Source organism: Numenius arquata, chromosome 10, assembly GCF_964106895.1.
Source record: "Numenius arquata chromosome 10, bNumArq3.hap1.1, whole genome shotgun sequence".
Classification (NCBI taxonomy): Eukaryota; Metazoa; Chordata; class Aves; order Charadriiformes; family Scolopacidae; genus Numenius; species Numenius arquata.
Genome location: NC_133585.1, coordinates 27,438,558 through 27,455,859, shown reverse-complemented (window position 1 = coordinate 27,455,859; position 17,302 = coordinate 27,438,558). Strand labels below are relative to the sequence as shown.

At 39.8% G+C, this 17,302-nt stretch overlaps 1 protein-coding gene across 3 annotated transcripts in view; it reads right to left on the bottom strand.

Annotated features, from left to right (window-relative positions):
• SLC10A7 (solute carrier family 10 member 7) overlaps positions 1 to 17,060 on the bottom strand; it is a 152,673-nt gene extending 135,613 nt beyond the window's left edge. For 2 of the 3 annotated variants that reach the window (XM_074154789.1, XM_074154790.1), the window contains exons 1-4: positions 16,961 to 17,060; positions 13,131 to 13,213; positions 7,990 to 8,126; positions 3,171 to 3,246 (exon numbers count right to left, since the gene is read on the bottom strand). In XM_074154789.1, the coding sequence (XP_074010890.1) occupies positions 3,171 to 3,246; positions 7,990 to 8,126; positions 13,131 to 13,213; positions 16,961 to 17,060 (396 nt within the window). Of the gene's footprint in view, positions 1 to 3,170; positions 3,247 to 7,989; positions 8,127 to 13,130; positions 13,214 to 16,960 lie in introns of those variants that run through there. The other variant, XM_074154791.1, reaches the window with a different exon arrangement.
• Positions 17,061 to 17,302: the final 242 nt, after the last annotated feature.

Here is a 17,302-nt window from a genome sequence, read left to right as displayed (position 1 = left end):
AGAGGACTTAAAGCTTAGATACATTTTTTTTTTAATATACCATGTGTTTGAGCCATCAGGAAAACAAACACTGGTAGGTTCTATAGTTGCTATTAAACACTGACTGTTAAATAATGAGGATTTTTAGCTTACCTGGGTTTGTACTTACAATCCCTGAACACTAACTTTTTCAACAATGAACACAGTTTAATCAGAATTCTTAGTATCAGTTTTGGTGACCACATCTTCCTTAGCCAACAAAAGTAAAACATTTTGTTTTGTGCCCTCAAGCATGTATCAGTTAAAAAAAAAATAGATCCTCACTAGATTAACAAAAATGTCTTCCTTTTATCATCTCACAACCCAATTTTCCAACTGATACACTGCAAAATCCCCCACCTAAGCAACTTCTTATGCTGTAGACTCTCTTTCTAAGCACTTGACCAAGCACTTTATCACCCTGCCCCAGAACAATAAAATACAGCTTACATAAGGCTTTTCAGCACTGATCTTCAAACACTTCAAAGTTACCATTATCCATTACTGTTAACCCCCGAGATATGATACCCCACTCTGTTTTACCCAACAGGTTAATGACAGAGCTAAAAATAGAATCCCTGTTTCCTCAGCCCCAGGTGAGCACTACTCCTACCATGCCACAGTGCCTGATATTTCTTTGAGAATAACCCGGAGTCCAAACTGACATTCAACAGTCACTTCTTAGATAAAGAAAACCTAAAACCCTCTATACTGTCATAACAGAATCGACTACCACAGCTCTCATGTGCTGTGTTTCATGAAATCCAAAGAGGTCTTCAGAGCACTTACTGAGGGTGTGCCTGTACTCTCCAGCAGCAGGACACTTCTCAGACTAATTAGCTCATGTGGAGCTTCCTCGCTATATTGCTTCTGAGCAAGCTCACTTATCTTCATATTACATTATGCAGTGTAGATGCACCTTGGACAAATCAATTTCTCTAGGTAAGGGATACATGCTTGACAAGGCAAAAGCAGTTTAAGAGACATTATTATGAACAAATGCTCTCACAGTACAGTCACTTATATTTCCAGTTGACTCCCAGGTTTAAATTCTTCATATATCAGAATGGATTTAAATTAGAACGGGGGAAAAAATGCACTGTTCTGCTCATGTCAAAGAGAAATGTATCAGTAACAGCTTAGGTGAAATCTGGCAAGGAGAGATGTAGGAAGATCTTCTCCCCTAGCACGAGGGACATGATTTGCTGTTCTTTAGAAGAAAGTAACAGTAGTCCGAATGACAGAGAAGCATCAAATCCCAAAAATACGTTTGCATTGGAAACTTGTTCAAGTTTAGCAATAAATTTGCCACACACTTTGTCTAAATTGAGCACATTTAAAGGGTATTTCTCTTTTGCACACCTTCCTAGAGCCTGACAGAGAACTCTCAATTCCAAAGACCTAATTCTTGATTCAATCTGTCTCTGCTGTCAGCAACTAACTGCAAAAGTCAATTAGAAGGTATGCATTTGTACATTCCTCCAACACTGGCTTGGCACAGAAGAATTAGAGGTTCAAGCTTTCTTTGTCAGTGATTTATATAGTTACATAAGTTTTACATGACAAAAAGTTTCTGGTTTTATTACCAGTTTTTAGTTCTGGTAAAATACACACACACCACCCCAGAAGAATACTACCATGAAAAGGTGAACTCTAATGGTAAAGAAACTAAAGTACCTCTCTCACTCCTTCACACAAATGCTGTATGATCTTGCTTTCAACTAACTAATCACACCTTATTTTTTTCCAGAGGATCTTCTCCTTGTTCTAAGGACAGGACAGACGGCGCTAACATGGAATAAGCACTCATTCAATACTTCATTTCATCCTCACTGTTCACTATGTGGCATCTTTGTATAATTTACAGTACTTGCATCCAGAGTCATAACTAGAAAACTTTTCTCTGTTCATCATTACTATGTATCTGAATTATTTCCTTATACTAATTACTCCACAGCACCTCCATCAGACAATTTTATGATTCTGGTTTTCAGGTAACACACTGGGAGACAGTGATGTGCATCAGGATTGCCTGTAATTAGAGATGCTTGACTTGAGATGCTTTGGGTCTCTCTTCAGAGGATAGAGCAATTAAACAGCACTTTGTCAGTACAAAGTACAACTTCAATCTATTTCAGTGCTATCATGTGTTTTCAAAGCTGACATTAATCGGTCCCAAGAGTCTCAACTCAGAAAATGAGAAGTACACAACTAATGGCCATATTTAAAAAATGTGGCTGAAATGACTTGCCCAACTTCACACAGAAGCTCTATAGCTGAATTAAGATTTGGCTCTAACCCTCCAGAGCAGCATCCCATCAGCCCTAGCTTTAAAACCAACCTCTTTTAGTGTTATTCTCTCCCTTCCTCACCTACTAAGTCTCACCCACCCTCAGCAATTATGAGGAAACAGATCTAAAGGAAATAACCTCATTAATTAGCACACCTGGATTAGTTTCTTAAATGCTAACTGGTCTTCCTGAAAATAGCAAGTGTTTTATGGATAAAGAAAGAGTCTGAAATGACATCAGCATATGCCATTTTAAGGCAGAAATACAACATGACCAAACTGAGTTTGCACAAACAAATTCAGTTCTGATATTTCCTACCTGTTGAGAACTTTGCATTGCATCATTGCCAGAGAATTCCACAGAATTTCATGCAGTCACAAATAACAATGTAAGATTTAAATGAACTTCTGTGTCTCCATCATCACTTGCTATTTTTGCAGCTTCAAGCTCGAGGACCTCCTACTATAGGGCCTGTTGGTACAAACCACCATCCAAACAACCACTGCAAGGGCAGTTCTTCACTATGAAGCGAACGGTTTCTATGACATAACCAGTACACAGCATATGAACATTATATGGTTAGGGATTACAGTGCAGCAACAAGCAGAAGTCTCCTAACACCAATTACTATCAGAAGCTTTTCTATTACCTCAGAAAACTGAGCTCCTTTCAGTTTGAACAATACCAGCAGACAATCCCTTGTTTGACACCAACACAATACCCGAGCTTTAATTCTCGAAGTTTTTACAAACCACAATAGCATCAACATTGCAGTCAGTGTTTTGCTACACAAGCTCATACATAAAAATTTGTTTGAACTTCTGTTTAAAAAAAGCATTCAAGAACAAAATGAAAACTCACCTCATTTCCACCAACAGCTTTGGTTAAAATCACTGCAGAAGACACAGGAGGTGGCATGCAGCCTACTGTCTGCAAACTGAAAACAACAAAAAAAAAATGTTACATTCCTCACATGATGCAAACACTGTGCAACCTAAACTTTAAAATACCAAATAGCTGAATATAAACAATCATCCTATCACCTGCACAACCCAATCAGTTTGTGTTACAGTTAGAGCCCTGCACCAGCTGGTAGGATTTCTGTCCTATCTCTTACCAACCACCACAGCAGAGTCATGTCACCATTTAAAAAACCCAAACACTTAATCTCTCTGTGACTTCATTTCACTACGTGTAGTACTGTATCTACCATTCACAAAGATATCTACTCTTCTATCACAAAGACAACTGCATCATGTGTCTTGGTGTAGTGAAGTTTGTAATGTGTTTTAAGATACCTGTATGTATTTGGAAAAAAAAAAAAATGAAAATAAGGATGTAAACCCCTATTTTCTTGAAAAAGCTGTTCAGTGATAAAAACATTCACTGTTAAGTAGAAGAATAAGGAGAACCATTCTCACTAATTCAGGTTCCCACTATACTTTGTTTTTCATCAATCCCTACTGAAAAAAAACCCAACTTTTTTTTTTTTTTTATTTCCTGAACATTAGAAGGCCATCAAATGTTTAATTTCTATGCATGTTTTCACTTCTTGGTGAAATCACCTGACTTCATTAATCAACACACCAAAAAAAAAAAAATTTTCTTTCTCCTGCATTTCAGAAGTCTAAAATACTTTATTATTATCTGTCATTTTTTTCCATTTTGTGGAGCAAAATTATCTATGTATATAGTAAATGCTGTTGCAAAGTAAGAAAAAATGGTGAGCTTTCTTGTCAAAACAAAAATTTGTTGTATCAAATATGTATTTAGAAACAAAAAGAACATACCACAATAGATTACAAATAAATTTGAGACTAAATTAAATAGGTCTTAAAAAAAAAAAAAACACCTGTGTTGACTTACAAGGAACACTAAGGCATGAAATAAAATGGTCTGCAAAACCCCCAAAAGCATGAAACTCACACATGTTTTCAAGTATTGGAGTTTAAGATGGTATTCTAGTTCAGATCAACTACTAGCAGTGAACTACTCTGCACTTGTGACTGTGTTAGTCCATCCCCGAGAAACACAGTGTCAAAAAGCTACAGTAAACACAAGTATTAAATGCAAACAATAGGGAGTATACTGTAGTGCAATTGATACGCTGCAAATACACAAAAAGGTTAAATGGAAGAAACAGGTAAATGACAATGACGGTATTCAGCTTGTCAGCTACAGACACTGTGGAAAAGGAAAGAGAAAAAACAATGTAAGCATTATATAAATCCAATCACAAAGTGCCAAGCACCACCTTGCAAGTACGTTGTATCTTTAGCTTACAGTCAAGTGAGCTATGGAAGCAGAAAGTTGTCAGCACTTAGGATAAGCTCATATTGAAAAGAAAGAAAACACAGGAAAAAGAAATGGCGTGGAAAGTTTGGAAACATATATGAAAATATACAGCAGACAAACACATGGCGATTCTGATGTTCATCCCCTACACCAGCTGTGATACTGTTATCGCTCTTCCATGCGGTCTCTTGGCAGTCAGCTCCTTGAACTTCTCACCTGCACTAATAAAGGGTGGATTAAGTTCAAAGTTATCTAGAGAGGTACGAAATATAAGCAAGGGCCTTCATCTCAGCTGTCAGGGATTTCTCACACTATAAGAGAAAGATTTAATAACACAATCTCTGTGAACCCTCTCAAATTTAAAATAATACATTTGGAATTCAAAAACAGTAAAAATCACTATCAAGCTATGCTTTTTACATATTCCTCATACGAAAATACTAGTCTACAAAAAAGCCTAGTACACACTAAATTAAAATACTTTTCATCAGGTGTATTTAAACACGCATTTAACTTTTTTTGTTCTCGCTTTGTATTAACTACACATAACACTACCAATATACAAACAAAATGGTCTAATGACTATAGAGAGCAATCAAGTGAAACATTCCACTGGTTCAGGCCATGCTATAAGCACTAAAATCAGGAGTCCAAATACTTGATGAAGGGTGACAAATAATACCTGTTCTGCTAATACATTACAGACAACTGAGTAGTAGGGTGCAAAGTCGCATATTTTAGATATGGAACTACCAAAGTCATATATTGTACCAGGTCTTTCCACCTCACGCCTTACCACCTGTGTTGGAAATGCTATACGCTAAGAATGGCAGAAGAGGTGAACCTGTGAAAACATTAATAAATTGCTTCAGGCTCATTTCAAAGAGATCCTGTCAATGCAAAATCTAGTCAGCTAACAAAAAATTAACTTAAAAGACGCTTGGGATTATGTTGGTTTCTGCTCTATTTTATATATTTCAAAATCACTGCAAAACAACAAACCTCCTGACATCATTCCAGACAGAGAGGGGAAAAAAAACAACAATATCCAACCATAACTGTAGAAACACAGGTGAAAAGCTGGCACCACCTGAATCTGCCTCCCAAATAACATTTGCAGCAAAGCAGACCATTATAGAGGATGGGAAAATCTATCATTCATTATGAAGCAAGGTGGGAAATTAACTGTGGGCTTGACTGTGCCCTTTAGACGTAACCTTATTTAGAGAGTAGTGGAGAATTACAGTTCCCGGCGGAGCCACCCTGCCAAAGGGTGCTGCATGTCCTTGGGAGCACATGCTTATTTTTCCAGGCCTTTGTGAGGACTATCAACTAGCTCCCTCTACAAGTGTGTTAAACATGAGTGACGAGGGAATAACTTTGCCAAAGCCTGTCCTGTTCCCCGCTGTTTTCACTAGGATACTTCAGTGTTTCTAGGGAACAAAAACTACGGCTGTGGGGCATTAGGATGAACTTCTGGTTACACAGAACGACAAAGGCATGGGCCATTCCTCACATCTGCTCCTCGCCCTCCTTTTACATACCTGTACAGGGACATGCAAGTACTTGCTTTAAAACGTGTTGTCCTAGAATTAGGAGAGAGCTCAGTATGTTCTACACCTGCATAACACTGAAGGTACAGCTCCTATCAGGCTCCCTTTTCCAGTGGATGCCTTCGGAGTCACACATTGGCTGCTGCTCCAAGTATGTCCTGAACAGCAGTATTTATCAAGAAAGTACTCTTTAAGGGGAACAAAAAAAATTCCCCAAAACCCACCTTCATTAAACTCCTCAATCTGACTGCTCTTTCAAGGAAGTCTCAATACAACAGAGTTACTGTACTAAAAGATAAAATACAGCCAAAACAGAAATAGTACTCAAGGAACAAGTGCTTGCAAGGCAGCTTGAAACATATAGGAGTATACAAGCTCACTGGTTAAACACAGACATACCTTCATGAAAAAATGAGACTGGCTGAGGCTCCACATTCAGGGAGATACACATACAAGTGTTTCTTTTTTTAAAAAAAAATACGTATCTATGTAGTTTTACAGGCAGTTTCACAGGTGCATATGTATATAATACATACACATATATTTGTGCATGTAACAGATCATGTCCCTTAAATACTAAGAACCAAAGTGGCAAAAGAGTCATAGGAAAGAAAGGAAGAGAAGCGCTGCAAGAAACAAAAAGCACAAAAATCTCTTGTACCTTGCACTTCAGAAACCGAGTGTCCCATGAATTAGGAGGGAATTTTGGCTCACTGGGGAAAATCTTGTCTCTGTTCCACCCGAGGAAAAACTTCGTAATGATTTTACGTTAAAGAATAACCTTTACTATGAATAGCCAAATGCAAACTATACACTGTATAGTAAACTGTACACTGTATAGTAAACTTTTTATTTCCTTGATGTACTGATACTGTTAAGCAAAACAGTGCTAACTTTTAAATGATGTTGTCTCAATTTCACCTTGTTAGTATCATTTGGATCACTTCACACTTGGTGGAACACCTGGAGAAGCCTCTTAAAAACAAAACAAAGCTCTTTTAGGTTTAGGCCTTGTGAAAGCAAATACGAGTAGCTTTATCATTAAACTTTTAAGACAGGGAACTCTCCCCAAGCAATGTTTCACCAAGCAGGAAGAAACAATGGGGATTCTTTAAGTAGTTTTCTAATATAATTGATTTTTGCATTCAAACATTCCCATATAGCTGCATGGAGCTAGGAATTGACCTTTGATTTTGAAAAAAGCTTTTTATTTTTTGGATTTTTCATAACATCTATCATTACTGCACCCTCAATGCAGTTTTGGAAGCACACATTGACACCAAAGATTTAAAACATATTGCTTTCATGTTAACTTAGCTTCTGCTCATCTCAAAGTTCTCCTCCTACAAAAACTTTACTCTCTTTCCCCCTCATCCCCATAATTTAGCTAGGAGCAGATACTGAACCCCAACCTGGACACGTGCAAGAGATGCTCAATAGAGACGTTTAAAAGCAGAACAGAACACCAGTACGTGGCATACACAGTATTTATTCACCAACTTCTGTTTTCCTTCGGCATTCCTTTTCTTTCCTCCCCATCCTCCTTGAGACCCAGCACAGCACTTCAGCTGTGTTTTGTGAAAGAGAAAACTAACATCTTGCAAGCTCTCTACATATGAAACTAACTGACCAGATGTTCTAAAAATGAGACCAGGTTCCTGAAAGGATAATCTTGTGCATGTACTGTGTTTTCGGCAGCCAAGTACTGGAGCACAAAAACAACCAGCAAAATCTGTTTCACAATACAAGTCTTAAAACACTCATTGCAGGCTAAGCAGCCCTTTAAGAAGACAGCTACAAATATATTTCACTCCATTATGCTTAAAACATACCCTTTTAAAAGCCATTCATTTATAGGTGTGATTGATAATAGCTGAAGAAAGAGCCATATTGCTGTTGGGAAGAACACAAGTGTAAAAATCTGGACAAAAAGGTGTAGTTTCACATGCATCAAAGCACTTGTCAGCTCCTGCAAAAGAAAAAGAAGAGAGGAAGTTGCAGTCATAACAGCTGGAGTAAGATCATATTTGTGCTTTTAAAACTAGGATCATCTTTATAATTCAAAGAGAGCGCATGTCAAAAAAAGGCACCTTTAGGGATCATCTGATCTCCTTTTTAATAATGAAGTATATCCAGACAACATAAAAGCTCTGTCTGCTCCTGGGCATTTTTCCAAAAGAATTGTCCACCACTTCAATAATAGTGTAGCTCTCATCGTAACAGAAGCTTTTCAGCAGACAGCCTTAGCACTTTGTCACTGCTTCAAAACCTGTGTTAACTATGCTGTCGGCCTGTTTACTTTATTGACTGCTGATATCAAGAGGAAGGGAAACTTGTAGTGTCCATGTGCTTTCAGGTTTCTCTAGCCTAAAGAGAGCCACAAAGTGTGATTCTCATCTATACTGTGAAAAAGAGATGCTTACATTACAAACAGTCATCATTTGTGGTGGGTTTTTTTTAAGGAAAGACTCACAACCATAAAAAGCAAAGTAACCTGTAGCAGATTTTGATTATTTATTGTATCAACAGATAGTAAATTTATAGAAAAAAAATTAGGCTGATGAAGAATAAGAAAGAAAGAATACCACAATCATAACAAGCTAACAACAGCTAAGCCAATAAAATTCAGAGAAATAAATTGCAAAACACCACTGGAGACTGGAAAAACAAACAAAAAAAAAATTAATTTTAAATAGCGTAAGAGCACTCCAGAGAGGTGATTATGTATCCTCATGCAATTAACTCTTCACTTAGCTCTGTGTCTCTGTTTCTGTCTTTTCGAGCACTCCAAGGATCTTCTATGCAGTTTTTCAGTACAAAGAAAAAGCCTTGTACATTTCAGCTCACTTCAACTCTCATAGATTGAGAAGAAAAATTCCTTTTTCTCTCTCTCAAAATAACTTGCACTCTTTTCAAGTCAACAATGCAACAGTAAAAGAACTGATGGTACCTTTATTCAAAACCTAATTTGCTAGGATTCTCCAGCTATCTGACACCCCAGATGCATTTAAAAAAAAAAAAAAAGTATATTTCTATGTATAGTAATGAAGCAGCCAACCACCCTCTCTCAGCTTCAAAACAGTTGAACTTTTATGAAACAGAAACAAATATTGCATTTTCAACCATCCAAATGCACACTGATATAATCATACATCTGGAAGTACTAGCAATTCAGCACTGTGTCCTTGTTATTTTATTTCTCTTAATAAAATTTTTTCCCAAATTTGGGTTAGGGGGAAAAAACCTTCCACAAAAAAAAAAAAAAAAAAATACACATCCATTCACATCCTATTCTTAAAGTTACACAAAACGTGGACTTGAAATGTACATCTTGATGCAGTTTTACCAAGCAAGTATCATTACATTCAGTGGTTGGTTAACTGAATGAAACATTTTTTTAAATAAAGCAAGCTTTAAGTAGGCTAGTATCACTCTGCGATAAAAAAAAATAGACCTTCACACATAACCTGTCCCACTACCTATGGTGTTATGAACAGCTTCACTGTAGCACTACTTTACCTTATCTCAAAAAGAAAGCAAAAATAAAACATCTAGTAGCAGAAACACACCCTGTGTGGAGAAAAAAAGATACCTGGAAGTACCTATATAAAAGTGTACGTTTTAAAAGTAAATAATACAATTGAGAAAAACCAAAGCAAGTGACTTCTTTCAGCAAAGCTGCTAATTCCTCTTCCTTTCCTGCTAAGTCACCTCCAGCCCAGATTTCCTAGTGGCCTAATCAATAAAGGTACCCCCAATCTAGGCACCACCACATATACAGAAGTCGCCTTTAATTTAGTAATTTTACAATTGGAAAATGCCTTAAAAACAGATGATTTGAAGAAGACTGTGATACTTTCAAAAGCAAAATCCAAGACAAAAACTTGGGAGACTGGTTAGAGCTTCCAGGGAGCAAGGAAGGCGAATACAACACAGCCAACATAGCGCATCAAAGCATGCTGTGTTAGTGGAAGAGTTCTTTGTAGATCTAAATTACCAGTCTTTAAAATGTCTCCAGTGATTGCCTTTCAGAATAGTTATTCCTTAGACTATCATCATAGAACAAACACCAGGGCAAACTGCCTTCACCACCTTTGACTTCACCTAAGCAATCTAAAAGGGCTTGCCCCAAAACACATCTGTCACTGTAGCCCTCAAAAAAGCAGACGTATCAGAAAAGTTATGGCAAGCTGCTAGTTATGACTCTGTTTCTGCACATCAGGTAGAACAGGTTACCTTCTCTTTCCCAGTATTTCAGACCCTTTAGAAAGCTTATCCTAGCCTCTCGCTGGTCAGTATGAGTCCCTGTTGCCATCCAGCCACGCTTAGATGGTCATAGCTGGACTCCTCTGGGCAAATACCCACACAGAGCAAATAGTGTTTTCAGTGGCTTGTCAAATTCCTCATTGAAAGGATAACTCAAGTATGTGATTTATTTTCTGGGGCCCTACAGGAGGTATTTGCTTTAAAAGACCAAGCTATCCAGTCACTGAAAACTGAAAGAGCATTATATTGAGGTGGAATCAAATGTTCTTGTCATTCCTGGATACAGACTATTTCTACAAATGTAAAGGGCCTCAGTCACCTCTAGATTTGAAAACATAACAAGTCCCTGCACAGACAGGCTCTCCCTGAAAGCTGCCAATTATTTTGTAAAATGTTTGCATGTTAGCAAGTTTTTTTGAGCATGCACTTTCCCAGCAGATAAAGCCAAAAGTGTAACCTTAAAAGAGAATCAGCTATTTCTAATTTTGCCAGATTTATCAGAAGGCCTCCATTAACACACAACTTTTTATGATTTCATAAAGCATACCAAACACCAGTTTCAATCCAACTAATATATTATCCAAGGTACAACAGCTAACACACAGGTCAAGAACTAATAAAGACAAAAGCACAAATGATTTACTTTGCAACCCAATAAAAAGATACAGTAACTGACTCACAATACCAACTTTATGTTGTGCTTTAAACAATTAAAACATGCCCCACAGTGTTTTAATAAAATCATGACCTGGCCTCCTAACACATTTAAGGACTGTTTTTAACACACATCCTAGAAATGACACGAAATGGTTTTCTTCCTCTTTATCTTCTACCCCCATGGCAGAAATTTCAAATAAACTTAGCTTCTTGATGGAACATTAAGCTGGATGTACAGCACCAGTTCTAACCGATGCTTCCAAAACAATCTGAGATCCTGGAGACAAACACCAGCTCCTGTAAAAGCCTCATTTACATCAATATATTGCTTTTAGAACCACAGATGAAAAAAGTTACACAAGTTCAAAGCTGGACATGACACATTGCCCAGGAACCTGTTAGCCATGTCACCTTAACTAGAAAAAGTTAGATATACACTAGCATTGAGAATCTAATCAAGACTTTGAAATGCTACTGACTTCACCCTCGCTCACAGCTGCTTTACAAATATAAAGCTTCAAGGATACAAACTAGTGAAAGAGAAAGTTTTACATTTTTTTTCCTCTGCATGCAAAGATTCCTAGCCCTGAAAGCAGAAAATTATGCTCCATTAGTACTACTCAGGCTTTGTGTTTCGGGTCCTCTTCTCTGTGGAAGAAAGTGCCTCTCCACAGCCTATTTCCATTAGGATTAATTACTGTTCCAGGCAAATAGATAACATGGTTCTTCCTGCTTCCCCATAAGACCACAAGGATCTAAACAGCTACTACAGATTTGACTAAAGTTATTCACTTATACTGTGACCCGGCAGAACTAGAGACCCTAGTGCCAGAACTGCCAGCAGACACAGAAGGAGAGGGGCTGCCATCCAGTCACACACCACCTCCATTTGAAAATCTGTCACTATAACCATGATAGAGAAACTCTTTTTTGTTGAGTGCCTGCTGTTCACCTAAGTCCCAGTTTGCCCAAAAGATAACTGGACAACATCATGATGATCCTTTAAGGCACTGGTATCATGCAACATACAAATGACATCATCCGTTCGCATAGCCAACAGCGTAAAAGGCAGCAAGAAACTAGACTAGCAGAGACACGCAGTATTTCATTTCTACTCTGGCTGCACCTTGTCTTCTTGGCACGTAGCCATCATTTCCTTTCTCCATGCCTCATTTACACATCTCTAAGAGGTTCTTCCCTTCATCTCTTCTTACTCCCAGATTGCTCCTCTTTAAAAAATGTGTTTCAAATTGTGTCACAAGTCTCAGTGCCTGTGATATGCAGCAGAACATAGGCACTTTAAGTCCACCTGTCCACAACTAAATACTATAGGAAAAGCTTGCCAAGAACTGTATGTTGGCCTTGTATCTACAAGAGGAACCCTTTTGTGTTGATACTAGCTGCTGTCCTGTGCCCACCCAATGTGGTAGCTTAAAGCCACTCTTTGCTGGCATCAATCCTGTAGTGACTAGCCCAAACAGTTTTATTTAGAGAGCACACCAGCAGGTGAAACGAAGGAGGGAGGCAGAGAGAGCTCACACCTTGTGTCCTACAGAGGTATGGAGATCCCACATAGGCCCTCCCTGCTTCGTTCCCTAGAACATGCAGAGTTTTCTGGACTGTACCGCAACCAAGCAGTGGGGAAGCCAAGGTGCAGAAGGGGTGGCAGAAGACAGGTGCTAGTACGCTCCTGGGTCTCACCCTGACTTGGGTTTGGGACACATCCAGGATGTAGATCCAGTCTCAAAATTGTGCTCAGCACTTCCATTTAGTCAAAGCTCTGCAAAGTCAAGCAACCCACCCTCTATGGATGGGTGAAATTTATTCACACTCTCCTTCTCATTGTGTTCATTACTTTGTGAAGCCTTTTCTGAAATCAAGGAGGGGTTATTCCATAACTGTCTAATATTTATATTCTCATTAGCCATTCTCCCAGCATCAACAATAACAGTGCAGTAATTAAATATTCCAATTACATTCAAACCTAATCAAAAGCAACACAAAACTTTTCAAAGCAAAACAAGAATGAAGCAATGAGAAGTTACAGTACCTCAGTTTTTAAGGAGAGTCCACTGTTAAAGAATATAGCTGAAACAGCAATGTAAGTTATGGTAATTTCTGGTTTCAAGGGTCCTAAAAAATATAGACATAGAGAACAAAATGAACTACAGTCAAAGAGATAATGATATGCATATATTACATCAAAGTAAATGAGGATATTTAAAAAAAAAATACCTGGAGAAAATCTAATCATTAAAGTCTCTAATAAAAAGAATGGGGTTTCTACTAAGTTACAGAAAGCATGCTATTCATTTTTAAATAAAAGCAAACCAGTGAGTGGAGAGTGAAGTATGATGTCATACAAATTCAGCTTCTGTGATTACCAGCCACTGGGAACTAATGAGTAAATTCTGGAAATGTGAAAACGGGGTTCTGTTATCAGAGTATCCCTAATAGCATCAGCAAACTCCAACCATAAACTCAAATAAAAATATTAGCCACTCCCTCCACAGGGCCATCGATATCATTCACATATTTACCTCTCACTTCTTCCCGCACAATACAGACACCTGTCTGGCTGCCTGCACAGAGAAAACCACATCATACCTTGCAGTAATTTCCATGGGGCAATACAATTCTGCATTATTCCCCCCCAACAGGGCTGTGGCAAAGTGGTTCATTCCAGCCCTACAATAACACATTTCAGACCGACTGCTGCAGTGAGATCAGCAAGGGCAGATGCCTGCACTTACAAGTGTTCCACTATATTAAAGGCTTACGTTGTATATATTTATATACTTTTTTTCAGGGAGATTAAAATAAAATACTTTTTACACTGCTATAGAAATGATGAATTCTCTTAATACCCTTTGCCTTCAGAGGCCACCAAGCACAAAATGTATACACTTATTTTTTCACAAGCATTCAACCAGTTATTATATTAGAAAGAAAATACTAGCAGTCTACTTAGGACCAAAGGAACATCCTAACTCTGCAAGTGACAGTAAGTTGTCAAGAGTAAAACTGCAGCAGCAAACAAGCAAGCCTTTACTTGACACTCCAGAAGAGAAGATCCTTTCTGCTCTCTCAGATGAATGATACATTGATGGTTACACTGGAGCAATGTCAATGATCCTTAAATTAGAGGGATTTGATCGTACACTGAGTCTAATCAAATTTGCATCTCAAGTCATTTAAACCCAACTCCCACTCTCAGAGAGGACTCTGTTGATGAGACACTAAAACTGTGTGTGTTAAATAAAAAAAATAAACCAAACAACCTATAGGAAGCATAAGGTAAAAATATGCAGGAAATGCAAGAGTTAAAATTGCAACAAAGCACATGGCTAGTTGCAAAATTATGGCATGTTAACTGAACAGCCAGGGAGGGGGGAAAAAAAAACACAACAGAACAATTATATATAGTTATACAGAAAAATATATTATGTACAGACAGAATTACATGGTTTTTCTAATCTATTAGAAGACTAGAGCATATATGTACATGCACATACACACCTGGGCAGTCAGGCAGTGGGTTAGTTAGTCTGACTAAGACAGGGGTTCTTCCAGGACTCATTTTTTTCTATTTTAGGGTTTTTCACTGGACCACCTGAACTCCTTTACACAGAAGAAACCTCTACGACTAGAGCAACCACACTTTCATGGCGCACAGGGAACTCTGGTCAGAACCAATCCCCCTCATCTCTTGTGCAAAAGAGTAGTCAGAAAAGCTCTTTTCACAAAGGAACTAAATAGGCTCATTCATCAAACAGGAAAACACGAAAAGGGCTTGGCTTATGCCCCGAAAGTGGCAACAGCACAAATCTTTGTTACTTGTGGCACAATGTTCCACTAGTATGGATGCTGGACCATCCGTACTATTTAGTAAGGCCCTGCAAATTACAGTGTACAGTTTTGTCAGCTAGAAATTATAAACTAAGATTTTTCACATTCTGATATTTCCCACCTCCCACCTCTTTTTATTTTTTCTTCTGGTTTTAAAACGAGCACTAAGATCATGTAGTTTGAGAAGAGGGATACCACTTTGGGGAACATGTGCTCACAAGCTTCTCTCAACGCTTACAAGATTTTTCAAGCAAGTTGTCCCAGGAACAATACCATACCAACGCTTGACATATCTTTGCAGTAGGATAATTAAATGAAGTGCTCCATCATAGTGCTTCCATGCAGGAAGTAAGCTGAAGAAAAATTCTCTCATATTCTAGTTAAAAGGATCTCCCACGTTGCTTGCTAACAATTAGCATGACAATCAAGCCAGAAACCACCTGATACTATCAATTTAAAGTTGTCTTTATTTCTCCTGAAGACACAGCACGGATCCTGCAAGAAGCTCCATGTGGGTCCTATTCACCAATGCAAAACAGCACACAGATGTTAGAAGGGATCCTTGCACAGCAGGAATTTGCCTACCCTGAACTCCATGAAGTACCGGAGCTTTAGTTGCCACAGCAAGTGTTCAGAGTCATATTTTTTTAAATCACTTTTTTTTTTTTCCCCAGAACCTCAGGCGAGAGAGAAAAAGGTTAGCTCCTCAGTGAGAAGCTGTCTATCCTCAAACTTCAGCTGTGTTAAGGAAAAAAAAAAATAAAATCTATCAATATAAAAGCACAACTAGATTCTTCCTCCCCTCCCACAACATGGAGTTGCTAAAGGAATTCTGTTCAAGTGTTCTACATTCCTTTTCTTAAATCTTCAGAGATGAATTAGGAAAAAAAAAATATATAAAATTTAATTTGTTCTCGATGATTGTGAACATCTGGAACCAAAGTTACAATGGAAACTAACCACAAGATACTGCCAGCATTTATACTTAAAGATACCCTGTTCATTTTACAATAACACTAGGTATTTCATCAGCTCTTATTACAAGAAACATATAAGACCTCGCTGCATAGAAAAGGACAGATCTTTCTTCCGATTTGTTTACTGTGCACATTTGACACCATCAATTTGACGCCATCATTCTGGCACAGACTCATTTCTACTCTTTTCCCTGATCTTTCACGAGGAAGCAAGAGGGAACAACAACAAAAAAAAAATCTTCAAAATATAAGTATGTTATTATAAAATTAAAAAAAAAATCCTCTGACTGAAATACAGCACCTGAGATTTTAACACAATATACATTAAGCTACACCTCTCAGGAAGCTCACAGATGGCAGACGTTCATACACTGGACTGCAAATCACTTTATGCCCATCTTAGAGTTCTTGAAGTTATGGCTTAGTTTAACAGGAGTTCATTCAAAGTAAGTTGCTAGCCAGTTCTCATTACTACTAGTCCGAAAAGAGCAGGCTACCATTCAAGCCACTAGTACGGTACCTAGCAAAGATACACGCAGGGATATGCCTTGAACTGTTCCTTGGGTAGGGGATGAACAGCGAGGGGCTAACCGGCGGAGAAGGCGAGCTGCTGGCGGCGCAGGAAGCTCAGGCGGGCCCGGCTGTGCCCTGCTCCCGGCAGCCCGCCCCTCCCGCACCCCCAGGGAAACTCCGCTCTCAAAGTTTTCTCAGCGGATGCCCCAGGGGCAACCCCACCAGCAAGTCCCGGCGTCCCCAGCAGCCAAGCGATCGCCACCCTCTGCCGGCGGAAAGGCCCGCAGAGCCTCCCCGCGCCTCCACACACCGGGAGCGAGACGGTCCGCTCCCCCGCCCTGCCGCCGCCGCCACCGGGCCCACCCCGAGCAGCGCCGGGCCCCGGCCCGCACCACCGAAAGGCGCCGGGTGGGGAGGACGGCGCCGGCCGCCGGGAGTTGACAAAAGTACGGCCGGCCCCTCTCGCTCCCGGGCGGCGGATCCGGTACCTCCCGACCCGCCGAGGCAAACCCGTCCCCGGCGGGGCAGCGGCCGGACTCACCCCCTTTGACGCCGACGGTGGGCTCCAGCCGCGCCACCGCGATGACCAGCACGATTCCTAGGATGAACCACTCCTTCCGCAGGCGCTCCAGCAGCCCCATGGCGCTCCCCCGCCGCCCGGCCCGGCTCGGCACGGCGCAAGCGGCGGGGCGGGGTGCAGCCCCACCGCCCGCCCGCCCGCCGGCAGGACCAGCCGGATCCGCTGACAGGAAAAGTCTCACCCACCGCCGCCATCACTACCACGCACCTCCTAATAGACACGCAGCCACACCGCGCCGCCCGCTCGCCCGCCCGGCAGCAGAGCCGACCCCCCCCTTCACACACACACCCCCCCCCACACACA